Genomic DNA, 23,053 nt, shown 5'->3' on the forward strand with positions numbered 1-23,053 from the left:
CCATTGTTCTCGTTCAGATCCGACCTTGACTCTTGATACGAGCTGTTGTGTAAAACACACACACACCAACGATGATAAATAAAGTAAAAGCAAGTACGATCAAGCACATGACACACAATATACGTGTTTCGGCTAATTATCTACGTCCACAGAGTTACAAAAATCTTATGAACCATAGGAGATTATAATCACTCAATCTCAACTCACACTCTCTAGTGTCTTGCTCTCTCTCACATAATATGCACTCACTTAACAATTCTTCTCTCTCAAAATATGCTGAAAGTCATATAAAATAAGTCAAATATAACATATTTATAGTAAACGGCGCTGGAAGTCCTAATCTGGCAAAAACTAAGTTCTAAGCTTGAGCGGCATGTCGAGCGAACAATCAATCAACATTGGCTCTAGTAGGGCTTGAGCGAACACTAGGGTTTGCGTCTACTTCGAGCCCACTGTCACATGAGACTCAAGCGAACTCATGGGTTGAGATCCGCTCGAGCCCACTGTCGAGTGCACCTCAAGCGCACGTTAAACAGACTCTCTGTTTCTCGATTTTTAGCTCTAAAACCAGTCTCTACCCCCAACAAGATTTGGTTGAAAGCAACCGTAAAGGGGGTTAAGGTAGTTAGGCTAGTAATTCTTTCTATGATTGAAATTGTGAGGAACTTAAAAGGTTTTCATAGATGAAGCTCCTATTGAGGCTGCATCCATGGCTACTGATGGATGAGGATGAGGAGCTCAATGGGAGTGGATTGGGTTACGTATGAATTATAAGTTCAAGATACAATGAAATGGTGACACCTTCACAAGTCTTTTTATTTGCTAACCTTGAGGGGTAGCTCAGTTGGTCCAGTCTTGGGTTTGCTCCTCAATGGTCACCAGTTCGAATCCCCTTAGGACCACTAGAGATTTACCTGGTCGTTAACTTCAGGGCTCCGTGGGATTAGTTGAAGTACGCACAAGCTGGCCCAGACACCCTCGATTATATAAAAAAATATATATATTTGCTACTCCCCAAATTTAATACAAGTGTAACAATATTGACATGATAGAAAAGTTGTGACATTAATCATAAAAAAAATATTAGTTTGATTGTCCATCATATCAATAATATTACATGTTACATTTAGATCCAGTGTGTATTGTAAAATATACAATTATAAATAATTCATAAATAACTATATTTCCAAATTATTTGGAGAAAGTTGTTGAGTTGGGGTTTGGAATTTGGAATTGGGTTACGATTATAAAAAGAAAAATAATAAACTTATTGAAAATGAGACTGTAGCGAAGGGGAGAGCAAAGGAAAAGTTATTCTTTCTAGAAAAGATGAGGCATATCAAACAAAAAGAAGCCCTAGACCTCTTATACCATTCATTTTATGGATTTTATATAAAAATAAATCAATAGATTGATATGATTTTATATGATATGTTAGACTTATTTTATAATAAAAATAATTTTACAATCTAACATATTATATCAAGTCACGTTAGTTTGTAAGTTTAATTTTATAAAATCTTTTTGTGACTAAAATATTTATTATTTTAAATCAAGAATATATGGAGTTATATTCCTAAAACCTCATTTATGTGTCTGCATGCGCACTAAACCTTCTTATTTTCTTGTTTCCCCATTTTTTCTGTCCTTTCTTTCTTACTAGGATAAATCTACATGTCCTTTAAGGGTGAGCACCGACTTAATCGAAGTTGGAATACCCCCAAATGTGATATTATTTTCCGTGTTTGGATTATTCCTAAATGATTTGGCATGTATTAAGTCCTGGATCCAAATTCTTCATTATGGGATGGTGGTAGAAGCCACAACTCAAAGGGAAAACCTTCAAAACGTTCGGGTGTGTATTTCTCATTTACACCTTACCAGTAAAAATCCAACACATAGTATATTTATCATATTTATGGTGGATGCGCATCCAGTTAAACCCCTCTCCCTTCTCTCTTTCCAGTACCTTCTTCATCTTCATTTTCATCTTCCTCCTCTTCCTCGTTTTCTTTCTCTACCAACCAACCTTTTGCTGGAGCAGATCTACAGTGCATAAGCAACAGAGCATTTGGCGGAGGAGCAGCAGATGCAACAATAGATTCATCATCAGTGATTTTCTCCCTTTCTCCTTTCCTCTCTCTCCTCAAAGCACTCAAAGCAACTGCTATTTTCGCCCTTTTTCTTTTTAAATACCTAAAACCAGTATTGCTCAATATCCATTTTTATGAAATACTGATAATCTGAACTATGAAAGCTTAAATCAAGAAACAAACAAATGGCAATTACTTCTATACGAAACTAGAAAATTCAACCCATATTCCATCCACCAACCTTAATAAACAAAAAGAATTTGGCTTCAAAATATGACATAAATTTAGCTGATAAAAAGAAGTAACTGCATAATTCAGTCATACTCAATCTGGCATTGTACACAACCTGAGAGCTCATGTATTGTTGGGTACATGGAAACCCCAACCCTAGCCCCCATGGATTTCGGTGGAAAATTTGACTTCAAATGAAAATACCCTCACCTCTTGTCAATGCCCACAGCTCTTTCGGTCGAGTTTGAGAGGAGCAACAATCAGAGATTTGATGAAAGGGAGAGCATGCCAAGGGGAGGGAGGGAGGGGGAGAAAGATGGAGAGAGAGAGCGACGAAGGGTGGAGGTAAATTAGATCTGTAAAAAAAAATAATTACCTGTGCATGAGTCTATGTTATAATTTACTACACTTATTACGTGGCAAATTATGATTTGTTTGGTATAAATTGACACTAGTCACCGACCGGTCTGAAGTTGCACTCCAACTCAAACTTAACTTGAGAGGCACCTGCAACATCCTATCATCTAATCTCATTCAATCCGATTTCTATCAAATATAGTATTAAATTCATAATAAAAATAGTTTTACAATATAATATATTATACATGTTACGTTAATTTATAAATTTATTTTTATGAGATTTCTATGTAACTAAAATATTTATGTAGTATAAATATGATCACTTCCAGTAGAAAAACCAATTTCAATGAACCCTCGTGCCCTTCTTTTAAAAAAAGTATCCAACCTATTTATCAACTTTGCAAGAACTAAGGAAAATGATACTTGGCCTTTCAAAATTACCGCTCCAATATTTTAATTTGTTTTAGTGGTTAAGAAAATAATTATTAGTAAAATTGTGTATTTTTTTTAATAATTAAAAGTATTTAAGAAATAATAAAAACAAATCAAACACGCACTGCTGGGCGGCCCTCGCATTTTCCATGAACTAAACCTCTAGCCATTCCCATCATCAACGACACCGTTTATGATAAACTATTAAACCTATGCCCCTCCCTCTTTTCCGCCTACTGGTTGGTTAAGGGGCCGAGCAACTATAGCAATGGCCATGAAAATGGCGGCGATGCTTCGGAGCGCCGGGGGTAACATAGGGTGCACGTTAGGGCTTCGGAGGTTGAGCCACATCATGGCTTTTCCTCCGCCGCTGGATGGGATCGTCGACCGTGGGGTCACATCTCAACCGTTCGTTTTGCCGGAGTTCGATCGGGACCGAGACGACGACGACAACAACAACAACAGTATCGGGTTCGAGTTCCCAAATTTTACTTACGCTGGATCTATGGAGCTGATGGCTGTCCCTAAGAGGAAGGTATCTTCTTACTTACAGTTATCAGCATCACTACATTTTCTTCTCCTTCGAGTCCTTTCTTTGGAATTCCGTATGTTTCTGTTTGGAGTTTAGGGTGTTAGAATTGAAGACGGGTTTTGGGTAGTACTATTTTCTTTTTAATAATAAACTCCCTTTTTCATTCAATTCATCTTTGGACTGAGGATGGAGTTTCGGATGGATTAATTTGGGTTCAGCAATCTGAGCGACTACTTTCTGACTGAATGATTTGACTATGAATTGTCTATTTGTCGTCCCTATCCCTCTCATCGGTTATTGAGTGTTATGATCACGAGGGTTAAAGCTCTAACGAAATTAGTATCCAACCTTCTGGATGTCTTTAACATTGAGGTTCAGTTTCCAATCGGGTATGTCTTCGATGTGTTTTAACTTTAAAGAGCTACAATTATATTATGTGGCGATTCAGGCAATAACTTATATATGTTGTTCATAATTATGACAAGCTTTCGATTAGGTGTTTTGCTAATCTTCAAATTTTATTGTGTTTTCTTTCTACATTAATGTGCTTTAATAGTGCATTTTTTTTTTCAATATAGAAGAATTTTGCTGATAGTGTGTTTTGTTTCTGAGTATTTGGGGAAGTATTGACCATTATGTCTTTGTTTTTAGTATTTGTAATATTTGCTAACAGAAATATCTTGGCAATGGCAATTTTTTTTATGGCTACATTCAATTTCGCTTGTGCAATATGTTCTGCACGAGTGGCATTTGATTCATCAGTCTCTTTCTACAACTTTGTGTGCATTGGAGTAAGGACTACCAATAATTTTCTTTGAAGCGAAGACTATTCATGATACTTTCTCTGAACAATTATATGATTCTAATTTGCCTGTTGAATTTGTCCTTTCACAATTTTCATGTTCTTGGGTTCCAATTCATGATTGGTAGGTTTTTGTGCTTGACTAGTTTGAGGTATCACTTCCTTTAATGCTAGTGTTCACTGCGTTAGTTTGCATATAGAGATTTTTATGCAAGGAATGCTTCTTCTTTTTTGTGTGTATGAACACGATGTGTAAAAGGCTTTGTATATTATGCAGGTTTCTCCCCATAAGAGAGGCATAAGAAATGGACCAAAGGCCTTGAAACCTATTCCTGTGATAATACGGTGCAAGTAAGTATTTTATGTTGATTAACTTTGGTGAATATTTGTGTCATATTTGGATAAATATTAGGTTTGCTTGCCTTTCTGCTTGAACAAATGTATCTTCTTGGGAATTGCCTTCTGGCTGCAGTTTCAAGTTTTTGTCATAATTTAGAGCTATGGCACAGCAGTTAGTCTCTCCCTCAGGTCCTGTTATGCTTACATTAAGGAGCTTTTTTTTTATGGTTAGATAAGATTAAATTAAGGAACATTCTTGGCTTTGTCGTCCATTTTTTAGCCTCATATGGTTTGTCTTTGAACTTGAGAAGCCTCAACGTGAGTAAATGAATTATTAACTTTTATCCAGATTAAGTTTGCAGCACTACAGTGAGCTGACAAAGCATTTGGTTAGTAAGGTTTTTCTGTATGTTAGAATAGAGAGGCAGAGACATGGTGTTCACAACAAAACAGAGAGGGGTCATTGATTATAAAGAAGAAGGAAATCAGCTCAAGCTAATCATTTCTTGAAAGCCTTCGCCTTTATTTACATGAATTTGAAAATATGTAATATGGACAGACTTGGTGCACCACCCTTTTCCTTTATTTACATAAGCAATAGATCTAATATGACATTAACAGTAGAAGTTTCGTAGGTGCTTATGTAAATCCGCCACCTGATGCTTGTCTTGGACCAACACTTACTGACAAATTAAATAAGTAAATATAAACTTAGCTTGATATTTAATAAGTATGTTTGTATTGACGATCCATCTTTTTTTTTTCCCAATTTATAATGCTCCGTCGCAGGGGCTGTGGTCGGGTCAAGCTGCCCCACTTCTACTGTTGCAGTGGAAATAGAGGAAGTGTTGATGAGCAAAATGATGCAACCAGATGATCAAATTCTTAGCCAGTGTTTTAACCTTTTCCAGTTTCCAACATACATTCATGGAGTGGTTGGATTTTTATACTTCTTTCTCGTAGGAATGCAGATTACATTGAGCCGGTTCTTTTTTTTTTCCCGTCTAAATGTTTTTATTATCCTGAGAACCTCATCCGGTGAAATATGGGTATGTGGATAATTCAATGCGTTGTGATAGAGACAACCTTTTTTGCAATTTTTTTTTTTAATTTTTAAATAGAGGGCATTTTTATATAATTTGGTTGCCCTCCAAATGTGCCCTCTAAAAGTGCTCCCAGTGTGTGAATATATATATATATATATATATATATATATATTTTTTTTAAATATTTAAAAAGAGAAAAGATATTTACAATTGTGAATTGTGCAACTTCTGAGTAATCGTTTTAAAAAAAGTGAATAAAATATTAGACTTACATGAAAAAAATTAATTTTTTAATAGTCGACTTTACTTTTTTCAAAGTAATTATGCAGTGTTTACGCATTTTATCATTGTATATAAAATTACTCATTTAAAAATGTACTAGGGGCACTTTTGGGGACACATTTGGATGGCAACCTAACATCACCGTTTCCTCTATCACATTTTAATACAACCACTTTTGAAGGGGTATAGGACTTTTGGTTAAGATGATATGAAATGAGATGATATAAAAAATCTATAAATAGTAGTAAGATAATTTATAAATAGTAATGAATTGATTTGAATTAAGATGTTTTATGGGGTTTTGGAAAATTAGAAAAAAAATTAAATTAAAATATTATTAGAATATTATTTTTTAATATCATTTTTGTTTTGAAATTTGAAAATTTTAAATTATTTTTTATATTTTGTTTAGAAGTTTGGAAAAATTGTAGTGATTAGATAATGATTAGATGAAAATTTTAAAAATTTAAAATTGAAAAGTGTATGTATTTAAATGTTAAGATGAGATGAGATGGAATGAGATGAGTTGAGATCATCTGTAAAACCAAATGAGGCCTTAATATTTTCTATCAAAAACTTTGTAGTAATCATAAATTGTTTGGCTTCTTTTGGCTCCATTCCAACTATTATATCAAATGAGTTAAATTTATTCTTACTATTTTCACGTTGTGAACTTACCAACTTGTATGAATTGATCATCAATATACAATGTAGCTTGACGATAAATTCAAATTTGCCTCTAGGAAAATTAAGCCAACATAGCTTGAACATTTAGCTTTAGATTAAAAAGTGACTTCAACTCATTTTATCATTATAATTTTTTTAAAATTTCATATAAAATATAATAAATAATTTAATTTTTTTAAATCTAAAAATAATGATACTATTAAAAAATAATATTATAATAATTTTTAATTTAATTTTTAACTTTTTAACTTTTTCAAATTTTTATATAAAATATAATAAATAATTTAATTTTTTTAATATATTTTATTTAATTTTTATCTAAAACCATTTCATTTTCATCTTACTATCCAAACGTTTTTAATTACGTTTTGTTTACTACCCAGTTCACGTGCATTTCAATATCAGTTGAGATTAAAACTACAAGCAGACTCATTTCCCCTTCGCGCCGACCCAACCCGACGCTCTCCCCACCGCGCCCGAGCTCTTCCCTCCGCACCCAAAAGCGACGAACGACAAAGCCAAAGATTTGGAGCACCAAGGGAAGAAAAAATAAATTTTTATTAATTGGGACTTGGATTAGGAATTCCAAAGCCTAGGTCCAATTCCTCTTATTTAGCTCTGAATCTAGGAGCCTTGCCTACCAAAGAGCTAAGGTCTGAACATTGAAATTGTTTTTTGAATTGGGTCAGGTGTCGCAAAATCAACCGGGTAAAATGGGTTTGCATCCAAGTGGTTGATTTCTTAAATCGAGGATTTAGAAAAACTGATCAAGGTCTCAGGACATGAAGGAATCAGGATCGTGTTTGAGTCAAGTGGGTCAGAATCGGAAGAATGGGTCAAGTGGGGAGTTGCGAAAGACATTGATTGCTTCTTCACCTCCCTAGAGAGAGAGAGAGAGAGAGAGAGAGAGAGAGAGGGCTTTGGGCGCATAGGAGAGAGCTCAAAGACAAGACGTGCTCCTCAAGAGTGCAGAAGGCAGAAAATAAGAAAAACCCACGTAGGCACTATGTAGTAGAGAAGTAGGGTAAGATCTAGATTCAGCATTTTCCTAAATTATTATTCTTAATAAAATAATATTTTTTAAATATTTAAAAATATCAAATTAAAATAAAAGTCAAACTTAAATTTTAAAATATATATTATTTTAATTCATAATTGTAAATAAATTGTTAAGGAGGTAAGTCTATCATTTTTGTTACCTTTTAACAGATGTAGCTTTCGAAGTAAGCCAAGCAGATACGTGGCAGCAGCAGCAACGTTTCGGAAAACCCGTTCAACCAATAACCGTTTCGCCTAATATAAATATATATTCTTTTTCAAGAAAGACACGCGTCAAGCCTACGTTGGTAGTTCTGTGCTACACCCCAAGCACTAAATGCGGGATGAAATACACTGTGCTCAGTAGCCTACTGAGCATATCTCTGTTCCTACCGATGAGATGCAGAAATGTACGGATCTCGTTAACAAACCAAAGCGTGGATTGGTAGAGACTACCAGCATGCCCTGGTCTCAGAACCACTTGATTCTTGAGCATCACCAACCTCGAAAATCAGCGTAGGTGTCTTAACTGAGAGAGAGCATGGTGCTTCTTCTGCATACAAAAAGACACTCCCCCGACGCTGCTGAGACTTCTCTCTCTCTCTCTCTCTCTCTCTCTCTCTCTCGTTTTCTTGGGTTCTTGGTTTTGTCTACTCTCTGCAAGAATTTTCATTTTTTGGTTTGAATGTGCAGGAAAAAGAGTTTCTTTGATACTATCACGTGATTCTCCTTTTGTTAAAGTGGATTCTTACGTGACACTTCATACATATTTCTTTGTATTGATGTTTGAAGAGAATTAAGGATATTCTCAATTCAACAGAGATAATAAAGCAAACTCTTGCAAGAAAGGAGATGAAGTTCGGGAAAGAGTTCAAGAAACAAAAGGTGCCCGAGTGGACAGAAGTGTATATGGACTATAATGGCCTCAAAAGAATACTAAGAGAGGTAATGCGTTACAAGCAGAGCCTCCTGCATCCTGCACTCATGCACAACAGAGCCTCACAGCAGAAGCAGATCACATTCATGGACAGTACTGCCTTCAGTACTGCGCAACACCTGCAATCTAGCAATCTTAATCAAAGTAAAACGGACGTCGAGAACCAAGTTATAGATGTTGACACGTTACAGCGAGATGGTTCCAAAAAGATATACAAGACCATGTTCCTCGGTCGGTCGGAGGATGGAGGAGATGTCGAGACGATGTTTTTCGCAAAACTTGATGAACAACTCAACAAGGTCAACACTTTCTACAAGGACAAGGTGAAGGCTCTGATTCATGAAGCTACACTGTTGAATAAACAAATGGATGCTCTCATTGCATTGCGGATCAAGGTGCGGAACCCTCATCTTAATCGCTCTAATTTAAAGATCAGACGTAGTCTTTCCAATGCTGCTTTGAGGATGCCCCCAACTAACATCACTTCAAAGGGAGATAAGAGTTCAGGTAAATGCTATGCAGTCCTAATACCATCAATTAGGTATTTTTCTTTGTTAAATTAGGAAGATGTTTGACATATCATGACAAAGTTTACATGTTCACAAAAGTTTTGGATTGTGCTTTATTCAGAGCAGTTAAAAAGCAGCTTGTTGCTTCTTTATAGTCTGCTACACATCCTACAAAACTGGTGAACTTGGTCTGGAAAGTCACAACGTCTAGCGTTGTGAGTGAAGTGTGGAGGCCATGTTATTCCTATTGCACGATTTACTGCCAAATGCATGTGAATTAGGCCTGTGGCTATAAGTCTGAGAGAGTTCATTTGAGCAATAATCATAAACTTGGACTAGTATTGATGTAGTTCTCATTCATAATCACAATAACTCTGTTTACTTGAGAGATCATGTGATTCTTTGAATGGACAATCTTACCGCCCGCCAAATGTACAGGAAAGGAGCATATGGGTTTGACTCCTGAAGTAGATACAATTTATGATCATAAAAAAGACGAATCTACTGCTGAGAAAGAACTCAATTCAGCACGCACCACCGGTTGTAGTACTGATCATGGAGAGCAGGTGAGGAATCATGACTACCAACAAGATCCTCTAAAAATTCTTGATCACGTGAAGATTAACAACACACTTGACTCGCCAATTTCAACCATAAGAGGTGTTTTCAAGGATTCCAAAGAACAGGACTTGAGTTTTAATAAGGAGGAACTAAGAAGAGTTGAAGAACAACTGAGACATGCGTTTATTGAATTCTACAACAAGCTGCGTCTTCTAAAGCACTACAGGTGATAAACTGTTTGTGCAGGCACATAAGATAAGGTCTTGACTTTTATGTTGTACAATTTTAGGTACTTATTCGTTTTTTTTTTTCAAATGGATGAACCAGTTTTATGAACCTTTCTGCATTTTCCAAGATAATGAAAAAGTACGAAAAGGTCAGACATAAACTTATAGTGTATCTTTTTTTTTAGACACTAAAAATTATGGTTGCATTTCAATTACAAATAGTTTTCTGTTTAACTTATTGAATTGATGCAGATCACATCAAGGAGAGCAACCAGATCATACATGAAAATAGTGGATAACTCTTACCTTGGCAATTCTGATGAGGTTTCTTGGATTTCAGTTATTCCATCTTAACATTTTCCCCTTGTTTTTGCCTATGTCTACTTATTAGATATTGAAATGCATAATGAATCCAGAGATCATTCCACTAATTTTTTTTTTATCAGTAAAGAAGAACTTTATTAATGAGAAAAGTAGGCATAGCCCACTGATCGATTCCGTTGATTTAGGTCTGGTGCTAAAAATCTTGCTTTGCCTTGGTGGTTGGAATATCTTTCACGAACAAAATGTTTAATCAATCCACATCCACATGCAGAATTCAATAATCAATTGCTTTGACTCAGAATATGACCATCTCGAAGAGAGAACAATTTACAAAGGATAGATTACCTTCTGTTTTGTAGGCAGGGGCCAAAATCGAACTTCGAAGAGATTCCACGGCGCTTACGCACTCACGACTGCAACTATAATTTTTCAAACAAAAATATAGCTCTCTTTAGGTAGTTTAATCACGTTATTTACTTGTAGGTTACTAGTCTCCTGGAGAGGGTGGAAGGTATCTTCATCAAGAACTTTTCAAACTCAAATCGTAGAAAGGGCATGGAGTCATTGAGGCCAAAAGCAAAAAGAGAAAAGCACAGTGTGACATTTCTTTCAGGTAAGTTTGTCAAGAAATGATTTTGCAGTTCTGGTTCTGCGGCCTGCATTGACTAACTTTTATTTTTTTCATGTTTATTTTAGGCTTCTTTTCAGGTTGTTCAATTGCTCTACTAGTTGCTATTGCTTTAAGAATAGACGCTGGTAATCTGATGAATAAGGAGGAGGGAACACAGTACATGGAAAACATTTTCCCACTATACACGTAACAAAGGACCTCCCTGAAACGTCTATTCACTTATCCATAAATTTTAATGTACATAGAAAAATTTCAAACATTTTTATTCACTATACATTTTCCCTCGCTTGCAGTTTATTTGCATATGCTGTACTACATATGCTCATGTATGCTGCAAACATATACTTCTGGAGGCGTTATCATGTCAACTATCCATTTATATTTGGTTTCAAGCGAGGGACTGAGTTGGGCTACCGAGAAGTTTTCCTCCTCAGCACTGGTCTTGCAGTACTTGCATCAGCTGGTTTCCTAGCAAACTTGCATCTGGACATGGATTCAAGTACTCATGGCTACAAGACGGTCTCTAAAATGGTTCCTCTGAGCTTGGTCACTGTAAGATTTATAAAGTAGAAAAGCAATGTCTTCTAGAGTTCCTTGAACTTGGTTGTTACATCTAATTCCAGCTACAAGAGTACATGACTGTTGCCTATTCATCTTTCTCGCCAAACTTGTAATACTTATATAGGAGGGAAATGGTGGTGAATAGGATCCTACATTGTCTAGGCGTGAGGAGTTTTTCAGTTTATAATGATTCCGAGAAGCTCAAATCATAACATTAACTAGTCATTTTAGAGTATAAGCCTAGAAGTGGCTTGGACTTTCTCTAGCTAGGTCGTTACAAAATTTTAGCCTAATGCTCTAGTTACATGCATAAGACAAAACTTCCTCAGATTTTAACTTCAAAATTTCTGTGTGCAGTTTGTGCTTGTGATCACCTTCTGCCCTTTCAACATTATATACCGTTCAAGTCGCTTCTTCTTCATTAAACGTGTTTTCCGCTGTATATGTGCCCCTCTCTACCCGGTAATAGAATGTCAGTAACTTCATAACATTGCTAAGATGAATTGGACACCATCCTTGATTTTCTTTCTTTGCAGGTTACCCTACCAGATTTTCTCTTGGCAGACCAGCTTACCAGCCAGGTTTTACATTCCCATGATTTCAATGGCTGCAAAAATTTAGGATCTATTAATTTCTATTTTTGTTATGCTGTTTGTGGTTGTTTTACCTCAGGTTCAGGCCTTTAGGAGCTTTGAGTTATACATATGTTACTATGGATTGGGAGAATACTCGAGAAGACAAAACAGGTGTCACCGTCATGAAGTCTATAATACCTTCTATTTCATTGTTGCAGTTATACCATATTGGCTGCGCTTTCTACAGGTAACATTTACTCTTTTCCTTGTTTTTTAGCATGTATGGTGGAACTGTACATGAGATTGCAAAAATTATGAGGTTAGGATAAGTACTATTGTTGAGTTCCTTTCTGTACCATTTATTCTCAGCATACTTTGGTGATTTTCTGACTAGTTCAGAGGATAATTTTATTCCCGGGATACGAAAATCCTTGCATCATGCTGATTTCTCTGTTCAGCTTGCACCACTGGCTTCTTTCATCAATTCAAATTTGTTTGTTTGTCCTTAACAGTGGCTGGACTGCTGTTTGGGCCTTTGGCGACCTAAATGGTTCGTGCATTCATTCACTCAATCTGATGATCCAGATTTAGACTGCAATTATCATTGCATCAATCATGTATCCATTGAAGCTTGTATAATTTCAATCCTAGAAAACATAAATAGGGGTGATGGAGCAACTTAAGAACATTTTTCTCCCCAAGTTATAAAAGACTGTTCAAAATATGATCTCATTCAGATGTCAAAATGGATCTATATCCGACTATGTAATGCTCATGCATCCATTTGCATTTCAGGACTAAATAACTAGAAGAGTTATAAACGTTTTTTTTACAACATTGTAACATTCAGCTAACTGCATTTTAAAAAAAATGGACAACATATTGACAGATAGTCAACATCATTTTGTAGTGCATTCGTCGATTTTACGAAGACAAAGATGCAATGCACGGGTACAATGGTTTGAAGTACTTCTTGACCATTGTTGCAGTTATTATTAGAACAGCTTTTGAGCTAAAGAAGAGAATAGCCTGGATGGTGTTTGCTCTAGTCAGCTCTGCCATTGCAGTAACAATGAATACATATTGGGATATAGTTGTTGACTGGGGGCTTCTGCAAAGGAAATCAAGGAACAGATTATTGAGAGATAAACTTCTCATTTCCAGAAAGTGTGTCTACTTTGCAGCTATGGTATTGTTAAGTCTCTTAATGTGAGAGATATGTAAATTCTTTTGTCATTTCCTAGTAATCCAATTTTCTTTGCAGTTCTTGAATATAGTACTGCGACTTGCTTGGATGCAATTGGTGTTGGGATTCAGATTGCATTCCCTTCGTAAGATGACCATAACAACCACAATGTCATGCCTAGAAATTATTCGCCGTGGCATTTGGAGCTTCTTCAGGTATCCTTCTCCGAGATCGGGGTGTTTATGTGTAGAGGATGCTTTCATTAATCTAAAGTTCTAATAAAATTATCCCAAGTTATCAGTTTGTTTTAATTTTGAATGTGGTGGATACTAAATACCAAAGGGTCAAAGAATTGCCATCACACAGATTATCTAAACCACTACTCTTAAGCTCAGGAGTGATAAATGGCTAAAGTACTAATATATATACAATGATTCAATTTCGCACAAAATGTTGACAGACATACTGATAGGTTTATGTTCCTAATTTGTTTGTGCTTCAACCTTGTGGGGGGTTTATTCAATCAGGTTGGAAAATGAGCACCTAAACAATGTTGGCAAATACCGTGCATTCAAGTCAGTGCCACTTCCTTTCAGTTACAACGAGAATGAAGATGATGATGATGAGACAGAAGATGACGAGGATGACAAGGATGATTAAGCATCAACATGATGAACACATGATACTTCTCAAACAAAGCCATGAAGCTAATATGCATTTGCTCTGGGAATGATCTCTTCTTCCCTAAAAGCCAGAACGATCTGTGGTTCTTAGCCCGTCCAAATACTGCGCAGGCTCTGGCTAAATCACTTCATTTCATTTTTTTTGGTTGACCTTGAAAAGGTGTTGAAGAAAATGCTTTAGAGAAAGTTTTGTATCAATGGTTCCTCACAAAGCCGTACACTGATTCTTCATTCATCAATGCACAAAATTCTATTTGGATTGTCAAGGTGCACCTGCTAAAAGGGGTGTTAAATACTGCTAACTCCCAATAAATAGACATTGTCTCTGGCAGATATGTAAACACAGGAATAGAATCATCTTTGTCAAGAATGTGAAAACAGAATATTTTTATTGTTATGACTTGCCAAATACAATGATAGGTTCTGGTTTAAATAGATACAAGAGGCTAGACTACGTATGGAAATAAACAAATACAAGGAAAGAAATAATAATTACAAATCAATTCCTAGAATCAATATTTACAAATCAATTCCTAGAATTATGATGAGGATTTCATGGCTGATTTTGTGTAGTTTGGGATCCTGGGAATGAGCAGTTTTGGATGGTGTCAATACTCCCCCTCAAGTTGGCGCATGAAGGTCCGTAATGCCCAACTTGCATAAAAAATGATGAAAGAGTTCTCGGCCTAAGGCTTTGGTGAAGATGTCCGCAACTTGTTCATGTGATGACGTATGGACGGCAGTGAGGAGACCAGACCGGATCTTGTCTCGAATAATGTGACAATCAATCTCAATATGCTTGGTGCGTTCATGGAACACAGGATTATGAGCAATGTGCAGAGCAGATTGATTATCACAATGTAAGCTAAAAGGTTCAGGATGAGAAATACCAAAATCAGCGAGGAGTTGTTTTAACCAGGTGAGCTCACAAGTGGTGACGGCCATGGCACAATACTCAGCTTCAGCGGAAGAGCGAGCTACTGTCGTTTGTTTCTTGGTGCGCCATGAAATAGGACTAGTGCCAAGCTGAATGAAATAGCCGGTGGTAGAGCGACGCGTTGTGGGACAGCTGGCCCAATCTGAATCAGTATAAGCAGTGACATGTAAAGTAGTGGAAGAGGGAAAGAAAATGCATTGGCCTGGGCTGCCTTTGATGTATCGAAGAACACGAGTGGCGGCTTGCATGTGTGGAAGGCGGGGGGCATGCATAAACTGACTGAGGATGTTCACTGCGAAGACAATATCAGGCCTAGTGATGGTCAGGTAGATGAGTTGTCCCACGAGTCGCCGATAGGGACTAGGATCAGAAAGAAGGTCGCCATCTTGATTTGTGAGCTTCAAGTTTTGTTCCATGGGAAAGGAAGCGATCCGGGCGCCAAGTTGACCACTGTCATTCAGAATATCAAGAGCATATTTTCGTTGATTCAGGAAGATGCCTTTTTGGGAACGCGCAACTTCGAGACCAAGAAAATATTTGAGGGGGCCGAGATCCTTGGTTTTGAAATTGGTAGAGAGTGCATGTTTGAATGTCTCTATTTGGGAAAGATCATTTCCAGCAACCAGAATATCATCAACATAGACAAGTACGATGGTGATACTCGTGGGTTTGACCAAGGTGAATAAAGAGTGATCTGCTTGAGATTGAGTAAAACCTGCATCAAGAAGCACAGTTGTTAGTTTAAAAAACCAGTTGCGGGATGCTTGTTTGAGGCCGTAGAGGGATTTGTGGAGGCGGCAGACACGAGTCTCCCCCTTAGGGCAATATCCAGGAGGTGGTGTCATGTATACTTCTTCATCAAGATCGCCATGTAAGAAAGCATTGTTGACATCGAGTTGGTGGATGATCCATTGCTGAGCAGCGGCTACAGCTAACAAGCACCGAACAATAGTCATTTTTGCAACAGGTGCAAAAGTCTCATGATAATCGAGGCCTTCAACTTGAGTATAACCTTTTGCAACCAGGTGAGCTTTAAACCTTTCAATTGAACCATCGGCTTTGAGCTTGGTTTTAAAGACCCATTTGCAACCAATGGGCTTTTTACTAGGAGGGAGTGGTTCAAGTGTCCAGGTAGAATTAGCTTCAAGTGCACGGAGCTCATTAGACATTGCTTCACGCCAGTGGGAATGACGAAGGGCAGTGGAATAGCAAGAAGGTTCAACAGAAGAGGTAAGAGCATGTAAAAATGTAAGATGAGAAGTTGAGAAACGAGAATATGAAAGAAATGCAGATAAAGGGTGAGTAGTACCTGAGGTTGATGTAGCGAGGGATGGTGCCGTGGGCTCTGTGTGTAGAGTCGGACAAACATAATCCTGAAGGTAAGTGGGTCGAGAAGTAGTGCGGCGAGGACGAAGAGAAGTAGAGGGAGAGGGAGAGTCCGTGGTGGTAATAGAAGGAGGAGGGGGTGGTGTTGGAAGGGTTGGTTCGGGAGCAGGTAATGAGAAAATAGGTTCGGGGACGGGTAAGGGGAGAATAGGGAGAGAGGGATGAGAAATATCTGGAAGATCTTGAAACGGAAAGATGTCTTCATGGAAAGTAACATCTCGAGAAAAGAAGATTTTTTGTGTGTCGAGATTATAGAGTTTGTATGCTTTGTGGTTACTGGGATAGCCAAGGAATATGCATTTGGAGGCGCGGGGGGAGAATTTATCTCGATGAGCACAAAGAGTTTGTGCGTAACATAAGCAACCGAACACACGGAGGTGATTGTAATTGGGAATGGTTTTGAAGAGAATTTCAAAAGGAGATTTATTTTGAAGGAGACGACTCGATGTACGGTTAATGAGATATGCCGCTGTGAGTACACATTCTCCCCAAAATTTTAGAGGCAAGTGTGCTTGGAAGCGAAGACTACGAGCAATATTGAGAAGGTGCCTGTGTTTTCGCTCCGCAACGCCATTTTGTTGCGGAGTTTCAACGCAAGTACGTTCATGAATAATGCCGTGATTGTGAAGATAAGATTGAAATTTTTGCGAAAGAAATTCTTGTCCATTATCAGTACGAATTTTTTTTACTGTAGTATTGAACTGAGTTTGAACAAGGGCAAAAAAATGTATAAGATTTGTATAGGCCTCTGATTTATAACGCATAAGATAAATCCAAGTGGTGCGGGAAAAATCATCAACTATAGTGAGAAAATAATGAGAACCACAAATAGAAGAAGTATGGTATCCACCCCAAATGTCACAAAAAATTCTATTGAAAGCAAAAGAACTTTTATTATCACTAGAGGAAAAAGGCAAACGTGTGTGCTTAGAACGAGCACAAACATCACAATTTGAAAGAACATGAGAATTATTAAATAATTGAGGAATAATAAGGCAGGAAGGATGACCTAGGCGTTGGTGCCATAAGTCTTTATTAGCAGTGGATTGAACTGAGAGAGCCAGAACATTGTTGGGCCGGTACACATAAAGCCCATTGCAAAAATCACCCGCTCCAATCAGCCTCGTCAACTGTGGGTCCTGAAACAAGAAATTTTTAGAAGAAAAAGAAACAATGCAATTTGTGTTAGTTGTGAGCTGAGGGACAGATAGAAGATTAAAATGAAAGTCAGGGATATAATAGACATTTGAGAGGGTAAGAGTCGGGGACAAGTTGCAGGAGCCGATACCCATAATAGAGAGGGTATGGCCATTCGGGAGCTTCACCGAGAGAGAAGGGGGGGGGACTTAAGAGCAGAAAATAGGCGGCGATCGTGGCACATGTGCGCACTAGCGCCGCTGTCCACGACCCAATCGTGGTGGCTGTCAAAGGAGGAAGGAGAAGTAGTGACATTACCGACGAAATTGGAGGAAGGGGGTGTCGATGTGAGCAAGTCGAACAATTTTTGGTAGAGCTCCGGCGTCAATCCCGGTACCGGCGAGGAATCTGCGGAGAAGGAGGCTTGATTTGCGACCGGAGCCAAGCCAGAAGGTGGTTTGCCGAGTAAGGAGGGGCGCGGCTTGGAGCGTGGGTCACGGCCAGATGGGTACCCGATTATTCTCCAGCAACGGTCACGGGTGTGACCCGTTTTGCCACATTCAGTGCAGCGAAGATGGCTTCGGGCAGTGCTGGAGTTGGTTGCTGCGAAGGCCATGGATTCCGTCGGCAGTGGGCGGATGTGCAGAAGGCGCTGCTGCTCTTCCTGAAATAAAATAGAGAAAACTTTTGTGATGGAAGGAAGGGGTTCCATAGCTAGGATTTGGGTTCTGAGTTGGGCAAAAGAATCATTTAGACCAAGAAGGAACTGGAAGACGCGTTCGTCATCGGCTTGTTTTTGTAAATCCTTGAGGTCAGTGTTGTTTTGAAGATGGCTTAATTCATCCCATATTTGTTTGATATGGTTGTAATACTCATGAATGGAGGTGGTGTTTTGTTGCAGAGAGGAAAGCTCACGTTTGAGGAGATAGAGACGGGCATTATTGCCATGACTGAAACGAGATTGAAGGTCAACCCAAACATCTCGTGGATTGGTGTGATATTCAAGGGAGTTGGCTAGAGATGGACTGATGGAGTTTAAAATCCAGGTAAGGACCATGTCTTTGGTTTGATTCTATTGGTTGTAATCTGGAGAGGTCGAATCAGGGTTGGGGAGAGAGCCATCAACAAAACTGAGTTTGTTCTTGGCGTTGAGTGCTCGAGTCATGGCTTTTTGCCATTTTGGAAAATTGTCTCCCGTAAGGAGGCCGGATACAAGAATTAGACTAGGGGAATCAGAGGGGTGAAGGGAATATGGGGAGGTAACAGTGGAGTTTGAAGAGGAGGCCATGGAGGTTTCGGGTAGGCTAGGAATCGTCTTTAGGCTGATACCATGTCAAGAATGTGAAAACAGAATATTTTTATTGTTATGACTTGCCAAATACAATGATAGGTTCTGGTTTAAATAGATACAAGAGGCTAGACTACGTATGGAAATAAACAAATACAAGGAAAGAAATAATAATTACAAATCAATTCCTAGAATCAATATTTACAAATCAATTCCTAGAATTATGATGAGGATTTCATGGCTGATTTTTTGTAGTTTGGGATCCTGGGAATGAGCAGTTTTGGATGGTGTCAATAATCTTTTCCCTTTAAACCAACCAACCAAGTCACCTGGCGATTGAGAATTTTTGAAAAATGAGTGAGATTTATTATTAAAAAATTAATTTTTTTATGTAAATTTTATATTTATATTTATTTTTTTAAAAAAAATTGTTTTAAATATCATTTATTATCTTTGAATTTTTCTTTTAAAAATATAAAGGATGATCTAATGATGATTAAAAGTTTCACGTTTTATATGGTAAAATGAAAATAAGATATAAAAGTGTGGTTTGTAACATTACTCTCAAGAGATATGGGAAGGCTTAAAAGAAGATGTGTTATTACGAAGCAATAGTATTTATAAGTCAATATAAAAGATACATTTTCTACAATAGGGATATACCGTAATTTGATATATAAGAGAATTTAATTTAAATCATCTCATATCAGTGATGTGGAGGGTATATCCTGACACGTGCTTGTAAATATAATTCTTTATTATTTCGAGAGATTAATCAAGTGGTAGCACCATAAGCTTCTAGGACCTACCACATAAGGTGCGAGATGCTTCGGGGGCAACAATTCAAATATATTCATTATAAATAATTTTTTCTTGTATAAGAATAAGTTTGGTTTTATTGATTTATGATGCAACACCCAATGTGATAGATTGTAGCCATGATTTTTCACTGTAATATATAATTATATGTAGTATATGGTGTGATGATGATGAATATAATTTTTTATTTAAAAAAGTACGATATATCATACTTTATCTTTAAAGAAGATTTGTTAATCGAGAGTTATTTTATTTTTAAACATATAATTTACACCATTTAAATGTTAAGATTCAATTTTTAAGATTTAAATTTTAAAATTTATCTTTTAAATCAAATTATTTTATGCAAGTATTTTACTATGTTTGTTTTACAAATCAATTTGAGAATATAAGTTTTCATTAATCAATTACGAAAAACGATAAGCTTATAATTTTTTATAATTATTTTACAACTTTATTTCGAACTGTGTGTAGTTATGTAAAATTGAAAATATTTTACATAACTAATTTACAACTTTATTTCCGGCTGTGTGTAATTATGATTAACGATGTTAAAAGAATATTTAAAATAAAAATCAAATACACTATCAAATAATAAAAGGGTGATAGGAGGATAAGCCTATCATTATTTACTTCCTACCATTTATTTACTATTCTTTTTATTTTTTTAATTTTTTTTAATGATTAAAAAATATTTAAAAAATATTTAAAAATAATAAAAAAATAAAAATTCAACTGCATTATAGAGTAGTAAATGAATGGTAGGAATATGGGTGGATAGCGAGGCCCCGCATCCCGCTACCCCACCCTCATTCGCCCCACACCTCTCCCTAGTTGGGTTAGGGGCCGGGAGGGCCCAACCCTACCCCATACTTATATATTTTATTATATATTAAGTGAAAGTAATGTGCAATAATGCACATTTGCTTAGTTTATATTTAATTATTTTTGTTAAGAATTAATTTTTTATTAATAAAGACGTAATATTTTTGGTTAATTAAATAACGATGTAATGTTTATGTTATTTATGAATAATTACATGTTGTGATATATTTATTATTTTATTTTATTAATTTTTAGTTGTAGTGTTTCTATTTGTCGTTTTTCTATTTTTTTATCTTTTTATTTTATTAAGCCTGTATTTTTCGAATAGGACTTGCTTTTAGTGGATTTTCTCTATTTCTTCTGCTACATGTTTCACTTTTTTCACATCTTTAACGAGAGCAAAGTTAATGTGGGTTTGGACTTTGCATCCTTTCGGTGTTTATTTCCCACCACAAATCAAATCATGATTTTGTATCTTGCTTGGTATTTGGGTTTTTTTTCTCTTTTATTTTCCTTGGACGAAAAAGTTAATAAATGCCATGAATCTTTAATATGAAGCGAACCATGTATATTTTTGGGTTTCTTTTCCTTCTCATTTAAGCCTAGAAACTCCGCCTCCAATTAAACACCACACCATTATCCTACTTTCATCTCATTATATAAGATGTGACATATTTATTACTATTAAATAATAAAAAATATCTAATAAATGATCATTCAATAATGATAAATATGTTACATTATATATAATGGGATGAAAATAAAATGATGGTGTGGTTTATAGAATTTTCCAGCTTAAAACAAACTCATCTATGGATGCATATAATGAAATATCTGATATAAATCACTTCGTTGATATCATGACTTCAAATAATGTAATAAATGGTACATACAGGGAACAAATTGACAAAAGAGCTAATTATGACCTTTCGTTTTTCATGTTTATTATCCAGTGCCTAAAGATCAAGATAAACCCTATATCCAGTATCCTTGCATTAATCATTATAAAAAAATTACTTATTTACGATAAGTTAATTTAATAAAATAATTATTTATAATTAAAATTAATTATAAATAATCTTTTAGCTGTAATAAATTAATTACAAAAATCTTTTTTTCTTGTAGTGAATATAGATAGGCCAGTCTCATGCATGCCAATAAAGTCATGAAAATTTTTCAAAATTTGGAATAGAACAAACAGAAAACTATTCATCTCATACAATGTACAATGTACATGCTAACTCCTACAAATATTTAAGGTAAACAAAGGAGGAGTACCTATCAGAACCATTTGATAAAGGAAAATGCTGGAGCTCCCGTTGGGGGCTCCCGCTGGAGTTCTAGTGTATTTTATATGTGTATTTTTTAATTCTTTTTTTATATAGATGTTTTTAATAATTTTTAATATTTTTAAAAAATAAAAAAATTCATAATATTATTAAATAATACTTTCTTAATTACGAAATAAAATAAAAAATATTTTTTTAATATTTTTTATTTTACTTCATAATTAAAGAAGTATTTTTTTAATAATTTTTTTTTACTTCTTGATTAAGAAAGTGTTTTTAATAATATTTTATATTTATTTTATATTTTAAAAATATTAAAAAGTATTAAAAAAATTTATATAAAAAACAATTTAAAAAAAAACACAAACAAATACATACTACAGCCCCAACGGGAGCTTCCAGCGGGAGCCCCCAGCGGGGCTGTAGCACTATCCTTTGATAAAAGCGTTATACAAAAGGTAAAACAGCATGCAATTAATATATGGTCAAAAAAGGTGGCTAAAATAATAAATATATTGATCATACCGTTTCTTTTCTTCTTTTGCAAGACAAAAATGTATAGAACTGTTATTTCATGCCGGAAATCAGTGAGAAACGTGCTCAAAGATCAAGACTCTAAGAAGCTTCTTTACAAAGAACAATATTTAATGAAATTTAATTCAAATATGATAGTTTAACTTCTATATGTATTTAATGAAGTTTAATTCAAATATGATGGTCTAACTTCCATACGCCCGTTACATTCACAATACACTGACGGATTTAGACGAACGACGTTAACTTTAACGAAAAAATAACAAAAACCGTTAAAACAAGATTTGCCGTTAGATAGTCACATTATATATATAAAGAGATATATTTATAAATATTTATTATTTGTACTATATATAAACATAGTAATATGTATTTAATAGAATTTTTACTTAATATTTTGTATAAATTATGGTGTAGTAGAGTAACTTTTTTATAAATTGTCAAGACAATACTAAAGTCTCACATTGCTTGAATGTAAGACTTGTATTGTGAATGCAATATATAAAAATGTCACCTTATTGTACTACATTTTACATAAAATATGTAATAGTAAATTTAAAAACTACATAATTTTTAAATTATAGTCATATTTATAATTTTAAATTTATAATTTAGGTTCAAAAATATATTTTTTTTTATCACTTTTTAATCCGAAAATAATTTTTAAACCTAATAAACTGTAGTTTATTATTGAAGTGGACAGGAGATGGAGAGGTGGCTTCCCACGGTGCGGATAACATCCCTAGGTAGGAACTAAGAAGTAATAAATCTATTATTATCCATTACTTATTAATCTAGTCAC

General features: G+C 35.6%; 3 protein-coding genes across 6 annotated transcripts; 2 read left to right on the forward strand and 1 right to left on the reverse strand.

Moving 5' to 3' along the window:
• Positions 1–3,235: 3,235 nt before the first annotated feature.
• On the forward strand, positions 3,236–5,886 carry LOC109022084. The gene is made up of 3 exons (XM_019004885.2): positions 3,236–3,651; positions 4,728–4,801; positions 5,579–5,886. The coding sequence occupies exons 1-3, from the start codon at positions 3,385–3,387 to the stop codon at positions 5,664–5,666; spliced, it is 429 nt and encodes a 142-aa protein (XP_018860430.1). The 5' UTR covers positions 3,236–3,384; the 3' UTR covers positions 5,667–5,886.
• A 2,642-nt stretch (positions 5,887–8,528) lies between these two features.
• LOC109022085 (phosphate transporter PHO1 homolog 10-like) lies at positions 8,529–14,347 on the forward strand. 4 transcript variants are annotated; one of them, XM_019004888.2, is made up of 13 exons: positions 8,529–9,286; positions 9,727–10,075; positions 10,177–10,225; positions 10,329–10,415; positions 10,884–11,013; positions 11,097–11,217; positions 11,325–11,583; positions 11,950–12,054; positions 12,129–12,173; positions 12,265–12,414; positions 13,078–13,356; positions 13,432–13,568; positions 13,881–14,347. In XM_019004888.2, exons 1-13 carry the CDS (start codon positions 8,695–8,697, stop codon positions 14,011–14,013), a joined length of 2,436 nt encoding a protein of 811 aa, XP_018860433.2. In that variant the 5' UTR covers positions 8,529–8,694; the 3' UTR covers positions 14,014–14,347. The 4 variants fall into 4 exon arrangements, with proteins under 4 accessions (XP_018860433.2, XP_018860434.2, XP_018860435.2 ...); XM_019004889.2 differs by having other exon boundaries at positions 10,329–10,400; XM_019004890.2 differs by lacking the exon at positions 13,881–14,347 and having other exon boundaries at positions 13,078–13,334; positions 13,432–13,541.
• Positions 14,348–17,463: 3,116 nt separating this feature from the next.
• Positions 17,464–18,553, reverse strand: LOC118344821. The gene is made up of 2 exons (XM_035686225.1): positions 17,749–18,553; positions 17,464–17,498 (listed from the first exon to the last, which is right to left on the reverse strand). Exons 1-2 carry the CDS (start codon positions 18,551–18,553, stop codon positions 17,464–17,466), a joined length of 840 nt encoding a protein of 279 aa, XP_035542118.1.
• Between the last annotated feature and the right edge of the window lie 4,500 nt (positions 18,554–23,053).

Source organism: Juglans regia, chromosome 16, assembly GCF_001411555.2.
Source record: "Juglans regia cultivar Chandler chromosome 16, Walnut 2.0, whole genome shotgun sequence".
Taxonomy (NCBI): Eukaryota; Viridiplantae; Streptophyta; class Magnoliopsida; order Fagales; family Juglandaceae; genus Juglans; species Juglans regia.

What these genes read in the sequence shown, in the direction of transcription:
- LOC118344821 (XM_035686225.1), bottom strand. Translation starts at nt 18,553, where the DNA reads ATGGTCCTTACCTGGATTTTAAACTCCATCAGTCCATCTCTAGCCAAC. An exon ending in GGTCGTGGACAGCGGCGCTA is followed by an intron (nt 17,499 to 17,748) that starts GTGCGCACATGT and finishes TTCTTGTTTCAG; the next exon opens with GACCCACAGTTGACGAGGCT.
- LOC109022085 (XM_019004888.2), top strand. Translation starts at nt 8,695, where the DNA reads ATGAAGTTCGGGAAAGAGTTCAAGAAACAAAAGGTGCCCGAGTGGACA. An exon ending in CGTCTTCTAAAGCACTACAG is followed by an intron (nt 10,076 to 10,176) that starts GTGATAAACTGT and finishes TGGATGAACCAG; the next exon opens with TTTTATGAACCTTTCTGCAT. An exon ending in GGCATTTGGAGCTTCTTCAG is followed by an intron (nt 13,569 to 13,880) that starts GTATCCTTCTCC and finishes TTATTCAATCAG; the next exon opens with GTTGGAAAATGAGCACCTAA.
- LOC109022084 (XM_019004885.2), top strand. Translation starts at nt 3,385, where the DNA reads ATGGCCATGAAAATGGCGGCGATGCTTCGGAGCGCCGGGGGTAACATA. An exon ending in TGGCTGTCCCTAAGAGGAAG is followed by an intron (nt 3,652 to 4,727) that starts GTATCTTCTTAC and finishes TATATTATGCAG; the next exon opens with GTTTCTCCCCATAAGAGAGG. An exon ending in CCTGTGATAATACGGTGCAA is followed by an intron (nt 4,802 to 5,578) that starts GTAAGTATTTTA and finishes GCTCCGTCGCAG; the next exon opens with GGGCTGTGGTCGGGTCAAGC.